This window comes from Phanerochaete carnosa, assembly GCF_000300595.1.
Source record: "Phanerochaete carnosa HHB-10118-sp unplaced genomic scaffold PHACAscaffold_9, whole genome shotgun sequence".
Lineage (NCBI taxonomy): Eukaryota > Fungi > Basidiomycota > Agaricomycetes > Polyporales > Phanerochaetaceae > Phanerochaete > Phanerochaete carnosa.
In genome coordinates, this window is record NW_006767636.1 from 2,029,491 (window position 1) to 2,046,654 (window position 17,164).

A 17,164-nucleotide genomic window follows, 5' to 3' on the forward strand; every position below is an offset into this window, starting at 1 on the left:
CTCTTTCCGACGCGGCCTCTCGTGCGGTGCGCAACGGGGCTGCCGAAAAGAAAATTTCTGTACAAGAGTGTGGCATGGTACCGAGACGTCGTGCGCAGAAGGTGGTGCTGTGCTGCCACTGGCGCGCGCGCCGTGGGACGATATTGCTTGCTCATGAGGCTGTTCCAGTCGAGGTGCTGCTTCTGCGACTGAGGGTGGTATCCCCCGCTCTCTTATGCTCGCTGCTCCTACCGGCTACGTCGCCTTGGATTTTGCTCATGTCAAGGGTTTACGGACGGTGCGGCGGCGGGCCTGTAGCAGAATCGGGATCGGGCATTTTCGGTCACGTGCATGGCACGTGACCGTCGCGACCAGTGCCCAAGCGCTCTCAACCCTTCTCGTCACCCAGCTTCAAGCCAACTGGGCGGGCTATGCTTGCAGTGGACAGGTCTGCGTCAGATGTGGCTCTATCTGCGCAGGTGGAACGATCGAACTGCTCTGAACATGCAGCCACGTAAATCCGCACCTCCACTTCGTCGCTAGACATCTGCTTCCTGGCTCGCCACACGACTCGCGGGTGGGCTGACGCCTTGTAGTTGGATGCTATCTGACTGTCCAAATTTGCGTAAGGAATTTGCAAGACAAGGCCGACTAAATTTGGACCGGCCACATCTATGCTATGGCCCGGCGGCCAATTGGGACAAGATGATCGACAAGGCCACTTAGGCCACCGTTGCCACAGGGTTTCGGCCGCCCCAGTCTTTGGCGGAAATATAAAAGGCGCGTCTGATCGCTTCGTGTAAAGTTCATACCTTCGTTTGGTTCCGACATACCTCATTCGCATCTCGTTTATCCCACTTTGTCACAATGTCGTCCGCGTCCAAACCCGCATCCGACAAAGCCAGACACGCCCACCGCTTGTCTGCCGACGATTACGATCCGCAAAGGCCTCACGAGAAGGGAGTGTCTTGGTATCTATCTCGCGCGGCCGCGACTGAGGCGCCACGCGACAAAGATCCCGGGCGCCGTCAGGCGTCCGAGTCCGGAGAGTACCTGCCTGCCAAGTCCCGAGCCTCCTCTTCCGACTCAGGGTACGCTATTTCGGTTGCTCAGACCAGCCACAGTTAACACGATTTGCGTTATTTCTGTAGATATTCCGAGTTTGTTGACTCTGGCCAGGCCTGCGACCGCTCGTCTGTGGATGTTGCCGAATCTTCCCCCAAGCAACTCGGAAACCATCGCCTGTCCACATCTGCCACGGGTACCAGAATTTCAATCCACGATCAGAGGCCTCTTATTCGCGCCGTTTCACAGCGTGCTCACCGTCCGGCTCCTCCTGAATCTGCCAGAGAACAAGCTGAGGCCTCTCGTTCGACTGGAGCAAGCGTTGAGCGGGACCGCTCCGTTCGTTCTCGGTCCAACTCTGAAACCTCATGTATCCGAACGTCTGGAACAATGCACCTCGCACTGGCGGGAATGCCTCAGAGCGAGCTTCCAGGGCACCGCTCGCGATCCTCGACAATGTATCCCTTGGCACGTAGTTCGCTCACACAAGATGCAATTGCCGCACCCGCACCCTTCGCTTCCGCAGAACCAGGCGTGAAACCACCTTCGTCATTCTCCAAGCCACTGCCCCGGATCCCTGAACCCCTGCTATCACCCCTTTCGCTCTTCCAGCCGTCGACGAGCCAGTTCAAACATCCTCAGTTCCAGTTTCAACAGCGCGCCCAACCTCCCAATGTGATTTTCAAGCCGCCCGAGTCTTCTGAGCCTTCTCTTCATCGCCGTGCCCTCAGCAGCAGCAAAAGGAGTAACCTGCCTACGGAGGATGAGCCTACCCCTGACCCACTCGCGAGGGCGAAAGCTGTCTATCGCAGGAGCAGCCTGGACTACCGCTTCGATGTCCGCGAGATCTTGGACGCACTCGAAGAAGCGAACACCATCTTCCTTCGCCACGACGTCAAGCGCGTCAAAGAGATCAAGAATCGCTTCGTCGCCGCGGTACAGACCGGAATGATGCTCCTGAACACGCTCCCGGACGAGGTGCGCACCTCCGGCTCGGTCCGCCTCGCGCACAGCGAGGTCGTCACGTACGAGAACGTCTTCTCGAGCTTCTGCTCGAACATCAGCGGGAAGCACTCCGATGCGAAGCTCGAAGAGCTCTTTTGCCTCGGCCCGCAGCTGCTCGCGTTGCTGTGGACGAGCCTCGGAGAGCTCGTCAAGACCTGTGCCGCTGTTCTGGATGCCTACAACGCCACTCCCGAGACATACGCACACCTGGAGGCGTCAGACGGCGAGGCAAATAGCGAGAGCGTGAAGACAGTGCAGTCGGCTCTTGCCGCTGCTCTGCGGCGGGGCAATAGCAAACGCCTGAAAGGGTTCTTGTCACGCGCCGTCCGAAGTGTCCTGCCAAAGACCGTCGCCAACGACTCCACTCCTGTAGGCTCTACCCCGGCTAGATTCTCGTGGATTCTGCTCGATCAAGAGGAGGTTCGCGAGCCGAAGGTTGGCCCGTTCGAGGAGTCTGAGGACAAGATTGTCACAGCGCTGAACCTCGAGCTCAAGTCCACCAAGCTCGTCTTCGATACCATCACTCGGCATTTCCTCAATCACGATACTCCTCACCCCCGCTACTCAGGTAATCAAGATGTGGTCCTCGATGCAAACAATCGGGCTGCGGCCATGACAATACGGGCGCTGGTCAACGACATCGTCGACGGCTTCGCATCAGACTTGCCCGAACTGGACATCGTTGCGACCACGGACAGCTTCTTCCTCTTCTTCAGGTGCTTTACCCGAGGGCAAAAGGTCATGGACCTCCTCTGTAACCGGTTTTTCGCGCAGCTTCCTGTAGAGCTGGAGGGCGATCTCCCAAGCAGCGCGCGCTGGAAGGCCGGCCACGCCGTCACGAAGATCCAGGTCGTCCGCCTCCTGACGTTCTGGCTCGACCACTACTACCTCCCCGAGGCCGACGCCGCGCTGCTCCGCACGATGCGCGAGATCAAGGACGCAGTCGAGGCCGACGCGGACCTGCCGCCGAACACGTCTGCCGCGCTCGGGATCAAGCTCGTCGAGTGCCAGCGCGGGTGCCCCGGGCGCAAGTGGCCCACGTTCCCGCCCGTCCTGGAGCGCACCCTGAAAGAGGGCGAGAGGAACGCACCGGCCTTCGGCGACTCGGGCTTCTCCGCCTCTGCGGTCCGCGCGATCGACACCGTCGAGCTGTCGCTCATCGACGTCCTGTTCTTCGACACCGAGGCGGGCGGGGCTGAGGAGCTCGCAAGGGCCTTCACGCTCGTCGAGTCTGAGATCTTCCACGGGGCGCTGCCGTACGAGGTGTACTTCCACAGGGAGGACAAGCCGCACCGCATGTTTGCAGCGGCTGCTGCGTGGTCGAATGCCGTCTGTCTGTGGACAGTGCAGTGCGTCGTGGACAAAGCTAGCATGACGGACCGTGCGAACGCGTACAATCTGCTGGCCAGAGTCATGAACGTAAGCACTTTTCTCATCAGACGCGGCTCGCACTTATCAATATTTCCCCATAGCGATGCTTGGAATTGAGAAACTACTCCACAGCGTACAGTATCTGGAGTGGACTCTCCTCGGCCGCGGTGACGCGTCTAACGAGCACTTTGCGCGTAGGTGGCGTACTTTGCTGCTCCGAAACTTGCTGCTCACCTATTTGACCATAGATGGCTGATGTCTTGTGCAAGACGATGGTGCAGGAAGTCGACCGTTACTTCCACCAGTCGGGTTCAAATTACTCCACATATCGAGCAGACTTTGCCAGCTCTGTGGCGCCCGCTGTCCCCCTTTTCCGTAAGTGTACTCTTCAGCTCCTGGGCCCGTGCTAATGCCTTTGTACCGGACTGCCAGATGTTATTCAAGGCGACATTATCAAGATCTACGCCCGCAGGCGAATGGTCCGGGACGAGCTTGGGCCGCTGCCTGATAGTGCTGATGGCGGACGTTGGGTCTTCCCGCAGTATCTGAAGCAATTGCGCAAAGTCGTCCGAGGTGTGTTGTCACTTACCGATCCTAGCACATGTCCTAACGCGTATCAAATTTGTCGCAGGTCTGGAGAAATGCTACGTCATCTACGGTGTGCCGGCGAAACCGGCGGTCAAGAGCTGGCTGGAGGCGAGCGTAAGCAAGCTCTACGATGTCGACTTCGAAAAATACATGGATAAACTGGGATCTCAGCAGTATGGTCTCGAATTCGTTCTCCTCTTTGTCTACTAACGTGCTGGATTCTCTAGAGTTGCAGAAGAGAATTTCTGGTTTGACCGCCGCGTCTAACGCGTCCAATTCACAATTTTATCTCTGCTAATCATCTTATCAATTCACGTCGTCGTTTTCATATCTAATTGTTTCTTTACTGTCTCAATAATCAGTTCTGCAACCCACGATTTTGCTGTAACGATCAAATCTTTAACGGCTTTATATATATACAGCTTCTACTCGGTATTTTTCAAAGGCCCGTGCTACTTTGATAGGCTACACCTGCCCCATTTGTTCACTTTCGTCCTTCTCCAGGCTCTCCTCATTCTCTCATTTCTACCCTTCGTAACAGTACAACGTCATCTTCTCTCTCATTCAAACCTGCAAGGGTTTCGTCGATACCTAAGTTTCCGCGCCTTGAGCCAGAGCTCCCGTTTCCTGATCTCGGCCTGAGGGTATGCCTTGTAACTGCTCACACTTGCCTGCGATATCCGACCCTACAATTTCTTGCTGTCGGCTCAAAGGCTCGAGGAATGCACCTCGGGCCAGTTCATTTGCTTGGAGCGACACGTGCCCGTGAATGTGATACTTCCTATAGTTGCACCCGGGCCACGTGCAGACAAACGGTCTTGGCGACATCTTAGCATAGATATCCATTCTCCGAATGGTACGAAAGAGACGGACTGCGGCGGGTTGAAATGCATATTTTCAATGTGGTGCCGAGCGGTTTGCTTGTCTGATGCCTTGTATATGCAGCGAGTGCCCATCATAACCCCCCAGGCGCACCTATACCACGGTCTGTTATCTTCGTCGCAGGCTCTCTGAACATATTGTTCCCAGGCGTCATCTGCGGGCGCGCCTTCTACAGGCGCACGTAGTGACCACACCCACAACGACAGAAAGGGAACAGACTGCTTCAAAGACAGCGAGGGCATAGATAGTCGAAATTCCCGTGGGAGAGCTTCACAGTCGGAGTCGCAGTCAGTTGTCGATGGGAGATTCCACTTGTGGACTACTCACGGAAACCGAGCACACAGACACGCGATGAACTCACACCAGGTGGCGAGCTCCCTAGAGCGCGGAAGAGGACCTCGAGAGTGGAGATACACTGAACGGCTGGCTCATTACTCGTATTGACATGTATAAACGCGCGATCAAGGTTTGCAAGCGCGCCGGATTGTGCTAGCCAGGTGAGGATGTATTTGGAGTAGCAATGCTTGACCCAGCTTGTGTACGCGTGCACTACCAGCTTCCTGGGGCGGATGGGAGTCGGACGAAAGACCGAGTCGCTAGGAAGCGGCCCGTCGGGGAACGTATTCGGTGCCCAGCGTAGATCAGAGAGTGCGAGTTTCTCGACGCTGGGCATTGCCGATATGAGTCGTCGCATATCTTGAGCCGTGTGGAGTGTAACGCGACAGAGCGATAGCTCTGTGACTGTGATGAACTTGCGAAAGCAAATATCGACTGGTTGCCCTGGGGGAAGATGGAAGGCGCTGTCGCACAGCTGAAGATGTCGGATACGATCGAGCTGCGAAGGAAGCTGGATGCCGTTTGATACAGAGCTGGCCGGTTGATTGACGCACCCACAGAGACAGCTTCGACGCGCTCTAAGACAGCCGGGATGCTGCCGAGGAATTCTGTGTGTAGATCACCAAGGGAGAAATCTACTTTAAGGACGCGCAGTAAATGACACTGACTGCGGGGGACCATGAACGAGCAACAAGGGAGCACGCTTTGAGAGTATCTGATACTTCTTTGTGCCGAACCTGGAACCAGCAGCAGGGGCGGCCTTCGGCGACGAGGTCTATGATGTGTTCACAGATCGTCACCGGAATGATGGGTCGAGAGCAGAAGCACTTGCAGCCGGCTAAGTGAGTAAAGTACCGGCTGCTGCGCGATAAGCACACAGCCCAGTCGGACTGCTTTCCGCTCCGCTCCTCGCAAGGCAAGCACATAAAATTTTGAGAAGCGTCCTGCTCGAGTAATAAATTGTAACAGTAGCTGCACATACGGTTTTGGCCAACAGTCAGCGTCCAAAAAGAGGACTAGGCGATACGCACAATGCACTGCCAACCATAGTCATCATAATGTATCGAAGCTCAAGCTCTACCTAGGAGCAAAGATCCTGAGCTTTGCAGCAGGCTTTTTGAGCCATGAAGAAGCCGAGGGAATACCAAAATGGCAGACATCACCTCAGAACAATTCCCGTTTGTGGAATTAATCCAGGATAAACAGTTTGGTTCCCAGATTAGCGACAGACTGCTAGAATTATTGACGATAAGTGTAGCGCAGAGGGAAATGAGGGTTGGAAGGGTTCAAGTTAGAAGAGGGAGCGAAACGTCCGAGGACGAGTGTATAAGACGCAGTGGAGGGATCGGAGGGGGTGGGACGTGAAAACGCTCGCAGATAAGTATTCATTGTACAATCTAGAAGAGCAATGTTAGCAACTGCCGCCGCGCAGTAGGCTAGATGTCGTTCCCTCTCTTCTGGAAGGTGTTCTCAAAGATTGTACCGGGCAAGTATCGTAGTTGGGAGGCGATGCATATATGTCAGCGAGTTATGATCATTCGAGCGGCAGAACACCTTCCAGAAGGTCTGATTACTCTGCATCCGATGCGCCCGCTCTTGTCTGCATCGCTTCCCAATACCTTCTCGCAGAATTACTAGTATCATTCATAGCTGGTACTATCAGTCCCTACTATGTTTTTCTCATGACCTTACGAGGGCAGCTAGGTCATGTGCAAGAGAGGAAAGAAAAGAGAGAGAGGTAGAGCAAGAGAGAAGAGCAGAAAATCACACAGAGTGGCCGCACCTTCCAGAGCTTCTCATTCGCTTGAGGAGCGGGCTGTTCGTCGCTGGCATTGTCCCTCGTTCTCAGGCTTGACGGAGCAGGCGCGGTGACTTCTTCTTACCTGGAGCTACGCACGCAAAGCGTCCCGCGCATAATATTGAGCCATCTTTCGGTCTATGAGAGAACGAATCCTTGTGCGCTGGCTCAATTTCACACGCTTTATGCCTTCTTGTTGATGAGTAAAGTAGATACTCGCTATGCGAGGAGCGCACCTATTCCGGTCTAGTGACTATACACTGATAGAGCCCCACGATGCTTCTGAAGAATGTTATTAGCATGTAACATATAAGTGGAACATTGGATATTGAGGCCTGAGGGTTCACTCTGAGAGTGATTACTACTGGCGATATCTCCGACTCGGATCGTCTTCCAAAGTAGCCATTACCACTAAGTAGTTTATACTAGTGCTGGAAATAATGACCACACAGCGGGGTTCATTGTGATATGTCTTCTTCTACTCTCTGCCCGATCTGTGCTGCCAGAACGAGACAGACAATATTGAGGATGGTTAGCGCTAGGACGCCGAGGTGTCCGACCGTGCCGACGAAACCCTAACCCAGAGTGCTCAATGCTTGGCGCGTTTACATAAGCATGTTTTGGCTGCTGTGCTCGACCCACAGCGTACACGACGGGGGCGAGGTTCAGTGGTTTTGAAGGTGCGTCTCTTGGTTATGTATGCAATGCTCTAGCTCATCGTGCGTCGACTATGCCAATCGACTTAGGAGGGCGCCGTCGATGGACCCTCAGGCCTCAGGAGGCCATGAAGGACGCCTGCGACGCGGCTTTGACCGCGAGCTGCAACGTATAAACGCGCCATTCTACTCTGTATTATCTCCCGCTATGAGCCCCATCAACAAGCAGATCGTTTCCGCAGATGGCGCGTAGATCCACGCCCAGGGTACGCGAAGCATTTGGAGTGGTGCGGCCGATGGCGCTTGGCAAGAGGCCTCGGCGGTGCGTAACACTTCTCTTCCCCGGCGTGCAAGACAGCTGAGCCCTCTGAGACCATAGTCGTCCTCAACGTTCTGAAACATTTGCCACCTTCATACATCCGTGACGCGATCCACAACGACGGCCCTGTCCCGACGCGCTCCATCCACAGCATGATCATATCCACCCGGCTCCAGGCTACACTTCCCCCACTGTTCGACCCCGACGCAACAGCTATCTCGCCCGCGACAGTCGAGTTCCTGGACGGCTGCTTCGCGCACCCACGCGAGGCCATGATGTACGAGCAGTGCATACAGTGACTAGGCGAGGTCATGTTCGCGCTGCCCCCAACGCGTGTCATGTACGAGGCGCAGACGCACGAGCGAGACATGGCGCACTTCCTCGGGCGCATGCGCGACGTGCCGCTGCTCGTCATACGGGGCACTGGCGACATAACGGTCGACGTGAAAAAGCTCAAGGCGACTCCCGACGAGCCCTTCTCCGACAACATACCTAGCACCATGCATGCGTCTTTTGGCATCCTGTACATCAGCCCATACGCGACTTGGAGCGATTTGAACCTCAGCGATAAATGCAAGTCAAGTAACTAGCTACCACATGTTCCGGTATACGCACATACATATATAAATCATTGACTCGTTCAAACCTCGACCCCGCCTTGATCTCCAGTGTCCTCGCTCGTCGCTCCCTGCTGTAAGGCCAACTCGAATTCCTCTACTGCCTGACCGTCGACTCCACTGTCATCGCGGAACAACACTGCAGCTCCCGAGAGGACAGGACTGTTCAGTCGCCGAAGTTCTGCGACTCGGTCTTCGTCGGAACGGCCGTTGCGAGCGATGGCGAGGTCATCAGAAGGTGAGTTCTGCAAGACCTCTAGCATCCCGTCGCTATTTCTGGCTGCGCTTGCGTTAGTTCCAGCGCTATCCTGACGCAATAGGCCGGTTGGATCGAGTGAATCGTCACGACGCGAGGAAGATGACGAGCTCTGTGACGGACGCATCCCGGCAGGATTCGGTGAGTCGCTGTTGACGAGCTCATGCGCGGCTGGCTCGTCTAGGCTCGGGCCCTTTCCTCTGTCCTTTACTGCTCCGCTATTATCGTCGGTCTCCCCTGTAGTCTCCGGCAGATAACTCTCCGAACTTCGTCCACCAGCCGCTTCCTCTGCAAAAGACGGAATCGCCACAGCCAGACTCTGAGGCGCGTGGTCCTCCGCCTCGACTTGAGCTTCGGAACGAGAGGTACGCTTCGCGCCAATATCGCTGTCAGGTGGCTCCCGATGCGCCACGGGCTTCGCGTCCGGCTTGAGGCCAGACACTCCGGGTTGGGCCTTCGCGGATGGTGTTGATTCCAATGTAACGTTGGAAGGAGTTACGACATATGGATGGAATCCGGGGACGTGGGCGGGGCTCGAGGCAGCTTGATCTGCCACATTTTCTTCGGATACGCCGTGTTCATCATATGCGCGCAAGCCGGCGCTGCTCCTGCCAGAAGCCGCCCTCTCATACTCCCCCACCGAGAGTCCTGCTGCTGCAGACGACAACGAAGATGCCTGCAAAATGCTGGGATGAAGGGGATGACCAGCGATAGAGGCCGGCTTGTTCCGTTCAGATGGGTCTTCTTGCGTACCATCGTCCGTTCGGGTTATTGAATCAGCTGACACGGACAGCTCGGCGGACTGGTGTGCATCTTCTGGCGGAGTGGGATGACGGTCGAAGTCAGATGGCGACGCAGGAGGTATGTCGGTGACGAGGACGTCGGTTGTAGCAAATGTCTCGGGAACTGAGTGGCCACCGGAGCTGGGTTCGCCGGGGGTATCCGCTTGTTTGTCCAGCAAAGGACAGCCGAGGAAGAAATTGTCTTCGTCACCTCCACAGGAATGTTGTCTCCATGAGCACCCTGCGATCTTGCAGTCTGCTCGTGCATGTAAATTGCAATGTGCTATATGCAGATGTCGCCTGATCGAGCGGTCACGACCTGTGAGAACATGTCTGCGGTAGGACCTTTCAAATGCGTGGAGAAGTTGTAGAAAAAGATTGTCGTAAGGGGATGGATCTTTAACTTGATTTTCCACTGCTTCTATCCAACTGCCGTCGTATTCTCCGCGGTAGGACCAGTGGGCGCGCCGTCGGTCATGTGCTGAGATGAAATTGGCTGCGCTAATCATCCTCTGGAGTACGGCGGTGACCTTGGCAGCTGACATCTCAGAAAGCGAAGAGCTCCGAAGCCACCTGACGGAGATAGCGACAAATATTTTAACGTGGTCTCTCATCGCGCTGTCATTGGAGTCAATGGGAAGATGACACAAAATGTCTTCATAATCAGCAGGCCCGATATCATTCTCCGAGTCGAATGCTAGCAACAGTTTATCAATATCCCGAAGTATGTGATACACCGCAAAAAATGCGCAACTCACTGAACCCTTCATGCTCCAAGTCCCACTGCACTCGGCGACCATTGTCTAGGATAAGCAACAGGATGTCCCAAGACATTGCTCGCAACACGGGCCTCTTCGCGCCGTCACTGCTTCCTATTGCTGCCAAGAAACTCCTCCATGTCTCGGCATCATCCAATTGCACAGGGAGCTTCCAGCGCAGACTGAAAGCTTCGAGTGCCCACGTCCTGGCTCGGCATAGTAGCTCCTGATCCAACGATGCTCGAGCGGCAAGGTTCGAGAAGTACTCGCATTCGGCCCTGAGAAATAGCGCTAAAACGGAGGGTAGCGCGGTGGCCTCAGGAGAAACGTTCCCCAGCCCGCTCAAAGGTTCGAGTGACTGGAATGGTGTGCATGGAATGTAGAGGTAAGCTGCATCTGCTATGCGAGCGCGGATGTTCAACGCCTGCCGGAATGTCAGGATGGTTTGACGTCTATCTCCTGCATGAGCCGACTGGTCGGAAAGCAGCTCCAGCTCAGGCGCGCTCAGTGTACCCTTCCGAACAGACAAGAGAATACACCAGTCTGTCACCACTCGAATGCTGCTGCGCCACCCATCAAATATGGTAGTGCGAGGAAGTGTATCAGAATGAATGATCTGTGCGCATTCCTCAATGTAGCTTGTGACTTGGCTGCTCTGCGACGACCGTTTGACCCAGGCCAGAGCTCGCAAGAGATGAGACATTTCAGCGATATGCTCCAGAAGCCCGCATGCAACATCGGAGGGGACATATAGTTCGGGCACATTTTGCGGCGCTCCACTCTCGTCGAGAGTGGCATTAATGCGCGCAAGCTCGCGTTCCGCGGCCTCGACGAGGTCCGGTCTCTTAATTGCCGTGCTTCTAGGGATCTCGAGATCCCGGGTTCTCCATGTACGCGATATGGTAGGCCATCGTCCACGCCAAAAAGAATTGATGCGGCGAAAGGCGTTGGCGAGGACATGCCAAACACGCCACACGAAGGGACGGTCATGATAGCAGTAATTCCATTGAAATCTGATTTGACCTATCAGGTTTAATGACATGATCCCATGAAAGACGTAGAGGAATGGGGATGAGACAATATGCGCCGCCACAAGACATGCCCATGCCGTGGGTGACTTTTACGGACAGCGCTTCGACACTATCGGCATCACTGTGAACGCAGCAAAAGCTCCAACGAAGAGCGAGACGAAGACAGTGATAACACGAGCGACAATGTCGTCCAGGGTCCATAAAAGAATGACAACGCCGGCAAGAAACAAGACCATGGCAAGCTCGAGGAGGATTGGGATCGATGAGAGGACCGAGGAGACTTGCCAGTCCTCCCACGCCTCGATCCGCAGCTGACGGACAAGGATGTTCTCGCGTGGAAGCGCAAGCGGAGAGTTCCACTTGAGGTACTCGCGGATCCACTGCTTGGCCAGGATACTGAACAGTGCAGCTGCGAGGCCGAAGATGAGACTGAGGAAGAACAGGGCGTTGATCCAGCGAGAAGCGGTAGAAGGGGAGAATGGAGTGGTGAGAGTGTCAGAGAATGTGGTGAGGGTCTGATTGAGGGTGTCGGCGACGACGGTCCCAGCAGTGCGCAGCTGGGTAGCCACGCTGATGGCGAGGAGTTGATTAGTCGTATCTGTGTTGTCGGCTTGGAGCATGGGATATGTCTCGACAAGGAATGCGGTTAGGATGGCCGAGAACAGACCGGCCTGTCCGGTCAAGCAAGGTAGGTCAGCCCACAACGCACGCAGCAACGACACCACTCACAAATACGAGTAGAGTATCGATGTCGTCAGCATAGTCTTCCATCTCTCCGATGTCATTTGTCATGAGGTGGTCCTCGATCCCTGCCCAGCCAGAGAGAGTCTCACCGGGCGACTTCTGAGATTTAGAGATCAGCGAGCATTGGTGAGACAAGACGTGTAGCCTGCGTACCGAGTTTGCTGGATCTCTCGACCGATTCATTCCTCGTCATATCCCGAATCGTTTAGACGATGTCGGCATGGATATCAACCACAGGCAGAGAACATGTAGGGGCGTGAAGCAATGTGAGGCGATGGATCCAATGAGCACAAGTAATAATCAGCAAAAGAGAGTTGCCGTAGATCATTGATCTCTGCCCCCATCACTGATGCATCTGACCCCGACCTCAGCGTAGCAGATACTTGGAGTAACATTCATCTTGCAAGAGGTAAGTTGAGAAAGCATGAACCTAATCCCTTTCTTACTCTTGCCAGAAAATATAATACACAGATGACGATGAACGCGTACATTGCAAGAGTATACCAGCGCCAGCCTATGCGTGCGTGGGGGCACAGCTCCACTCCCAAAATCCTTGCCGCATTCAAGCGTCTGAGCCGCCCATGGCACAGTGAGTCGCAGACAGATGGCTGAGGAGCTTGGCGTAGATGGGGACGCCATCTGCGTGTGGCGCCGTTGGGTCGGCGGCGGCGCATTGTCTGAGGGTAAAGGTGACATGCCTTTGCGCAGAGGGCCCAAACGCTCTGACAGCTTGACTCGTTCATTCTACATGCGGCATACCACGCCCTTAGAGGCAGGTACGCACTCGTTTTCGCGATCTATGCCGAGTTCGCGGCAGCCTTCTGGAGGCACGGCGTCGGTGGTGGCAGCGAAGCTCTTTTCCGCCCATTCCACCATCGGCTACTATGATGCATCCGATGCTTTTTCGGCGATTTCTATCTCGAACTGTCGTGCGGTGGCGGCGGCGCGGGTGCAGGCAGTTACTAGTACGCATAAGAGTGCCGATACCAGCCAGCGCCTCGAGAGATCCGATTACATAAGCAGCAAACGCGCATTTACGCGCTTAGGATTCAGGCGCCGGACAGTTTAGCGGCAGAGACCCCCGCGACATCTTCAAGTATGCTCGCTACAAGAGCATTCATTAGCTTGTTCACGGAGCCGGCACAGAGATAGTCGATGAATTCTCCCTTAGCAGTACAGTCCAGTTACATAAAGCCATCTCTGCAAAACTGGCGTTCAGATCTCCAGCTCCTTTATTACTGGCCAATGCGCATGCTGTTGCATTCCAAGATCTTGGCCCATGTCTTTGAGCCGAGCGCGATGGTCTCCAATTCGTTCTTTACGGCCCCGCAGGGCGCACAGATTCTGGATTACACTGTCTTCATCGATGCCGCCACTGGAATCAAGCACTTGTTGTGCAGCTACTGCAAGCTCATGGGCGATGCAGCGACGGCGTTCCATGCGCCACCGGCCTGCGGCGGTCTGGGGCGAGGCGGCGAGGCGAGCGACATTGTCGGCATATTCAGCCACAGCTTGCGTGGTGCGTCGGATTTCAGGTTCAGCAAGTGAGTCGTGCACCGTGCCTAACACAATCGCAGAATTGTGCCACGCTCGTGCACTCGCCGCAGCAAAGGAATTTGGCCTGCATGGGACGCAGGTTTACATCCTAGAAGGTACCAGTGGTGGTAGATGCCTGAGTCTACAAAGTCTCGTCAATCACACCTGAAAGGGCTCCATTTTTCGAGAGCCTGTCCGTCCTGCCGTGAAGATCGTGCTGGTGTACCTCGTATTTCGAGTAGGGCTTGTGGTTTGTCAAGGTGTGGGCTGATATAACCGTCTCCGCTAAATTATACTGAAAACTCCCACCTACCTGCCATGATTTCGCGTGGGAGCGTTCTGGAGATGGTGCGCTTGCAAGCCATATGGAGGAAAGAGGAAGCAAAGTTCCCCCAGGTACACCTGAATGCTTTGCTTGTCGCGCGTCAGGTGACCCTTTCCCCGCTGGCTCTGCCCAAAGAGCCTCCCGTCACCCTGTGTTTTCGGACAACATACCACGCCTACCCACTTAACGTCTTCACATTTTGCATCACCAGCATCGATCCTATGACTTGGATCGCCATGGAGAAATAGCATGCCAGTACAGCCATGAAAGCGATCCCCACGTAAGACATACGTTCGTCACCTGCTCGAATTGTTCGTTCACTATCTCATTTCAATGAAGGTACCGCATCAATGACTTTGCGCTAGTTCAGTCTGCGGTGCACTACCTTTTCGATCATCGCAATTCCGCCAAAACCAGCCTTAGCTCTATGGTCAGCGCGGTATGCGGCGGTGGCGCATTCTTCCCACAATACTCCGAGACAGCTTCCTATCGTACTTCAGTAGCATGACAATGATGGAAGGTATGTGCACAATTTTCTCCTCACGAATATCATCGCTGACTGCACTACAGAGCGTTCGGCATATTAAAGCTAGTAAGCCCTAGACTGTACCTGCCCGGCCAAAGAATTAGCTGGCATGCATCCAGACTTTGGGTGTGGCCCGCAGGCCCGGCAACGGGCTGTCGGGCCTGAAGGTGACGTAATTCGACCTGCGGTCTTATCTGCTCCAATGTCGAAGACCACACGGTGCACGAGGACGGCTCGGAGGCGGACGTCGACGAGCCCGGCGAGCTGTAGAATAAGGCGCCTATAGTGGCGCAGGACTACTACGGGAGGGAGAAGGCAACGCGGGAGACATTCTTTGGCTGGCTAAGGACGGAAAACTGAATGCACATCGATAATGGTGGGTTCTTGCAGTACGCCTCTCTGTCGCGAGGGACATCGTTACCAAGCTGACTTGGTGCGCTGCCGTAGCTTTATCGAGGTGCGGTGAAGGTCAGCGGAGCACATCTGGCCAAGCGAGTTAGAGAATATCCTGCGCGCCCAGCCGGATGGGCCTATTGTCGATGCATGCGTCGGCGGGGTGCCCGGCGGAAGGACGTCGGACGAGATGATTTCGCGGGCTTGGGTTGTGCTGAGCGACAAGGGCAAGCGCAAAGGAGCTGAAGAGGCCATTATAGTGTTAGGGGCGTGGGCGAAGAATAATCTGAGCTGGTACAAGCGTCTGCGGAGCGGATTTGAGGTCGCAGACGAGGTAATATCTCGCTATCTTTCATTTTCTGGGTCTTTCTAACATGGACTGAGTAGATTCATCAGAATTCGATGGGCAAGGTCACGGCTTTGAGACGTCTATTGCAGGAGATATTGAAAGTTCAGTTACTTCAGTACGCAGACAAAGCGAAACTATACATCGTTTGTTGCAGCTGCTATGCCAAGTGGCAGCCGCCGTGCCAGCTCCATATTCCTGGCCATATGTCTTGCAGCCGTCGAAAGCTGGACACCGTTCTCCCTGTCCACCACGTTGTACCAGGCCAACCCAGTCGTTGGTCAACGATCAACTTGGCCAATTTGACACGCTCCTTCCGCAACAAGGCTTCGAGCCTGTCCGTGGCTGCTCACTTTTTGTCGCCTGTAAAGTTCTTCGCGCTACGCATGCGTCTTTGGTATACTGTACATCAACCCGTACACGACTTCGAGGAATTTGTTTCTCGACTAAAAATGCAAGCTAAGGTATTTAACCATCAAAAGCTCCGGCATGTATATAAATTGCTGCCTCGTTCAAGCCTCGACCCTGTCTTGCTCTCCAATTTCCTCGCTCATTGCTCCCTGCCGTAAGGCTAGCTCGAATTTCTCTGCTGCATGACCGCCGACTCCCTGGAACAATACCGCAGCTCCCGGGAAGACAGAGCTGTTCGGTCGCTGAACTTCTGCGGCTTGGTCGTCGGCGGAACGATAGCTGCGAGCGATGGCGAGGTCATAAAAAGGTGAGTTCTGTAGTATCCCTGGTATCTCGTCGCTATTTCTGGCCGCACTTGCATTAAGTTGGTCAATATCCTGACGCAATCGGCCGGTCGGATCGAATGAATCGTCACGGCGCGAGGGAGATGGAGAGTTCCGCGACGGACGCATCCCGGCAAGATTCGGTAAGTTGCTGCTGACAAGCTCATGCGCGACTGGCTCGCCTATGCCAGGGTTCTTTGCTCTGTCCTTTACTGCTTCGCCATCATCGTCGGTCTCGCCTGTAGCCTTCAGCAGAAAACTCTCCAAACGTCGCCCACCAGCCCCTTCCTCTGCAAAAGACGGAATCGCCACAGGCAGAATCTGAGGCGCGTGGTCATCCGCCTCCGCTTGAGCCTCGGAAAGAGAGGTATTCTTCGCGCCAGTATCGCTGTCAGGTGGCTCCCGATGCGCCACGGGCTTCGCGTCCGGCTTGAGGTCAGACACCCTGGATTGAGCTTCTGCGGATGGCGTTGATTCCGATGCAGCGTTGGAAGGAGGTACGATAGATGGACGAAATCCGGGGGCATGGGCGGGGCTCGACGCAGCGCGATCTGCATCATCATCTTCGGATACACCGTGTTCATCATATGCGCGCAAAACGGTACTGTGCCTGCCGGAAGCTGCCCTCTCATTCAGCCCCACCGAGACTCCTCCTGTTGCAGATGACGAAGAGGATACCTAGTGATGTGCGGGCCCGGCTTGGGCTCAAAGCCCGGGCTTGGGCTTGTGGCAACGTCAAGCCGAGCCCTGAGCCCGAGCCGAGCCCGAGCCCGGCCCAAGCCGCAGGCTTAAGCCCGGGCTTGCTCACAGTACAATGGATATTCTGGTGCTATGAAAAGGGAGCATGTTTGGATGTAGTAGATTATTGCTGCATGTGCTCACTGAATTCAGCCTCCAGAAGACGTACACTTGCAGAATAAGTCGAGTTGCAATGAAGCCCACGTGCGCGCGCCTATGGCAGACACCAGACGGTGATGCACAGTCGTGCTCGGCGGGAACCGTCGAGTCTAGAATATCCATATCATGTCTGGTATGTACATATTGGATCTCTCTCACCTTATTCTGAACTCAGGGGATAGTAACAGAGCCAGTGCACCCAAGCCTGGGCTTTCGGGCC

The 17,164-nt window shown here is 55.0% G+C and overlaps 5 protein-coding genes across 5 annotated transcripts; 2 read left to right on the plus strand and 3 right to left on the minus strand.

The window, feature by feature from the left end:
* Positions 1–3,644: 3,644 nt before the first annotated feature.
* PHACADRAFT_262641 (uncharacterized protein) lies at positions 3,645–4,015 on the plus strand. The gene has a single exon (XM_007399849.1). The coding sequence runs from the start codon at positions 3,669–3,671 to the stop codon at positions 3,828–3,830; it is 162 nt and encodes a 53-aa protein (XP_007399911.1). The 5' UTR covers positions 3,645–3,668; the 3' UTR covers positions 3,831–4,015.
* A 3,754-nt stretch (positions 4,016–7,769) lies between these two features.
* Positions 7,770–10,488, minus strand: PHACADRAFT_187466 (uncharacterized protein; the record flags this gene model as incomplete). Its single annotated transcript, XM_007399850.1, has 2 exons — positions 7,770–10,351; positions 10,413–10,488. The coding sequence occupies 2 exons, from the start codon at positions 10,486–10,488 to the stop codon at positions 8,640–8,642; spliced, it is 1,788 nt and encodes a 595-aa protein (XP_007399912.1). The 3' UTR covers positions 7,770–8,639.
* A 1,320-nt stretch (positions 10,489–11,808) lies between these two features.
* PHACADRAFT_58701 (uncharacterized protein) lies at positions 11,809–12,259 on the minus strand (the record flags this gene model as incomplete). The annotated part of the gene is made up of 2 exons (XM_007399851.1): positions 11,809–12,114; positions 12,173–12,259. Coding segments are annotated over 2 exons (393 nt in total), but the record flags the coding sequence as incomplete, so codon positions are not given.
* Positions 12,260–15,061: 2,802 nt separating this feature from the next.
* On the plus strand, positions 15,062–15,340 carry PHACADRAFT_101462 (uncharacterized protein; the record flags this gene model as incomplete). Its single annotated transcript, XM_007399852.1, has 1 exon — positions 15,062–15,340. A coding segment is annotated over one exon (279 nt), but the record flags the coding sequence as incomplete, so codon positions are not given.
* A 485-nt stretch (positions 15,341–15,825) lies between these two features.
* PHACADRAFT_199629 (uncharacterized protein) lies at positions 15,826–16,631 on the minus strand (the record flags this gene model as incomplete). Its single annotated transcript, XM_007399853.1, has 2 exons — positions 15,826–16,492; positions 16,549–16,631. 2 exons carry the CDS (start codon positions 16,629–16,631, stop codon positions 15,826–15,828), a joined length of 750 nt encoding a protein of 249 aa, XP_007399915.1.
* Positions 16,632–17,164: the final 533 nt, after the last annotated feature.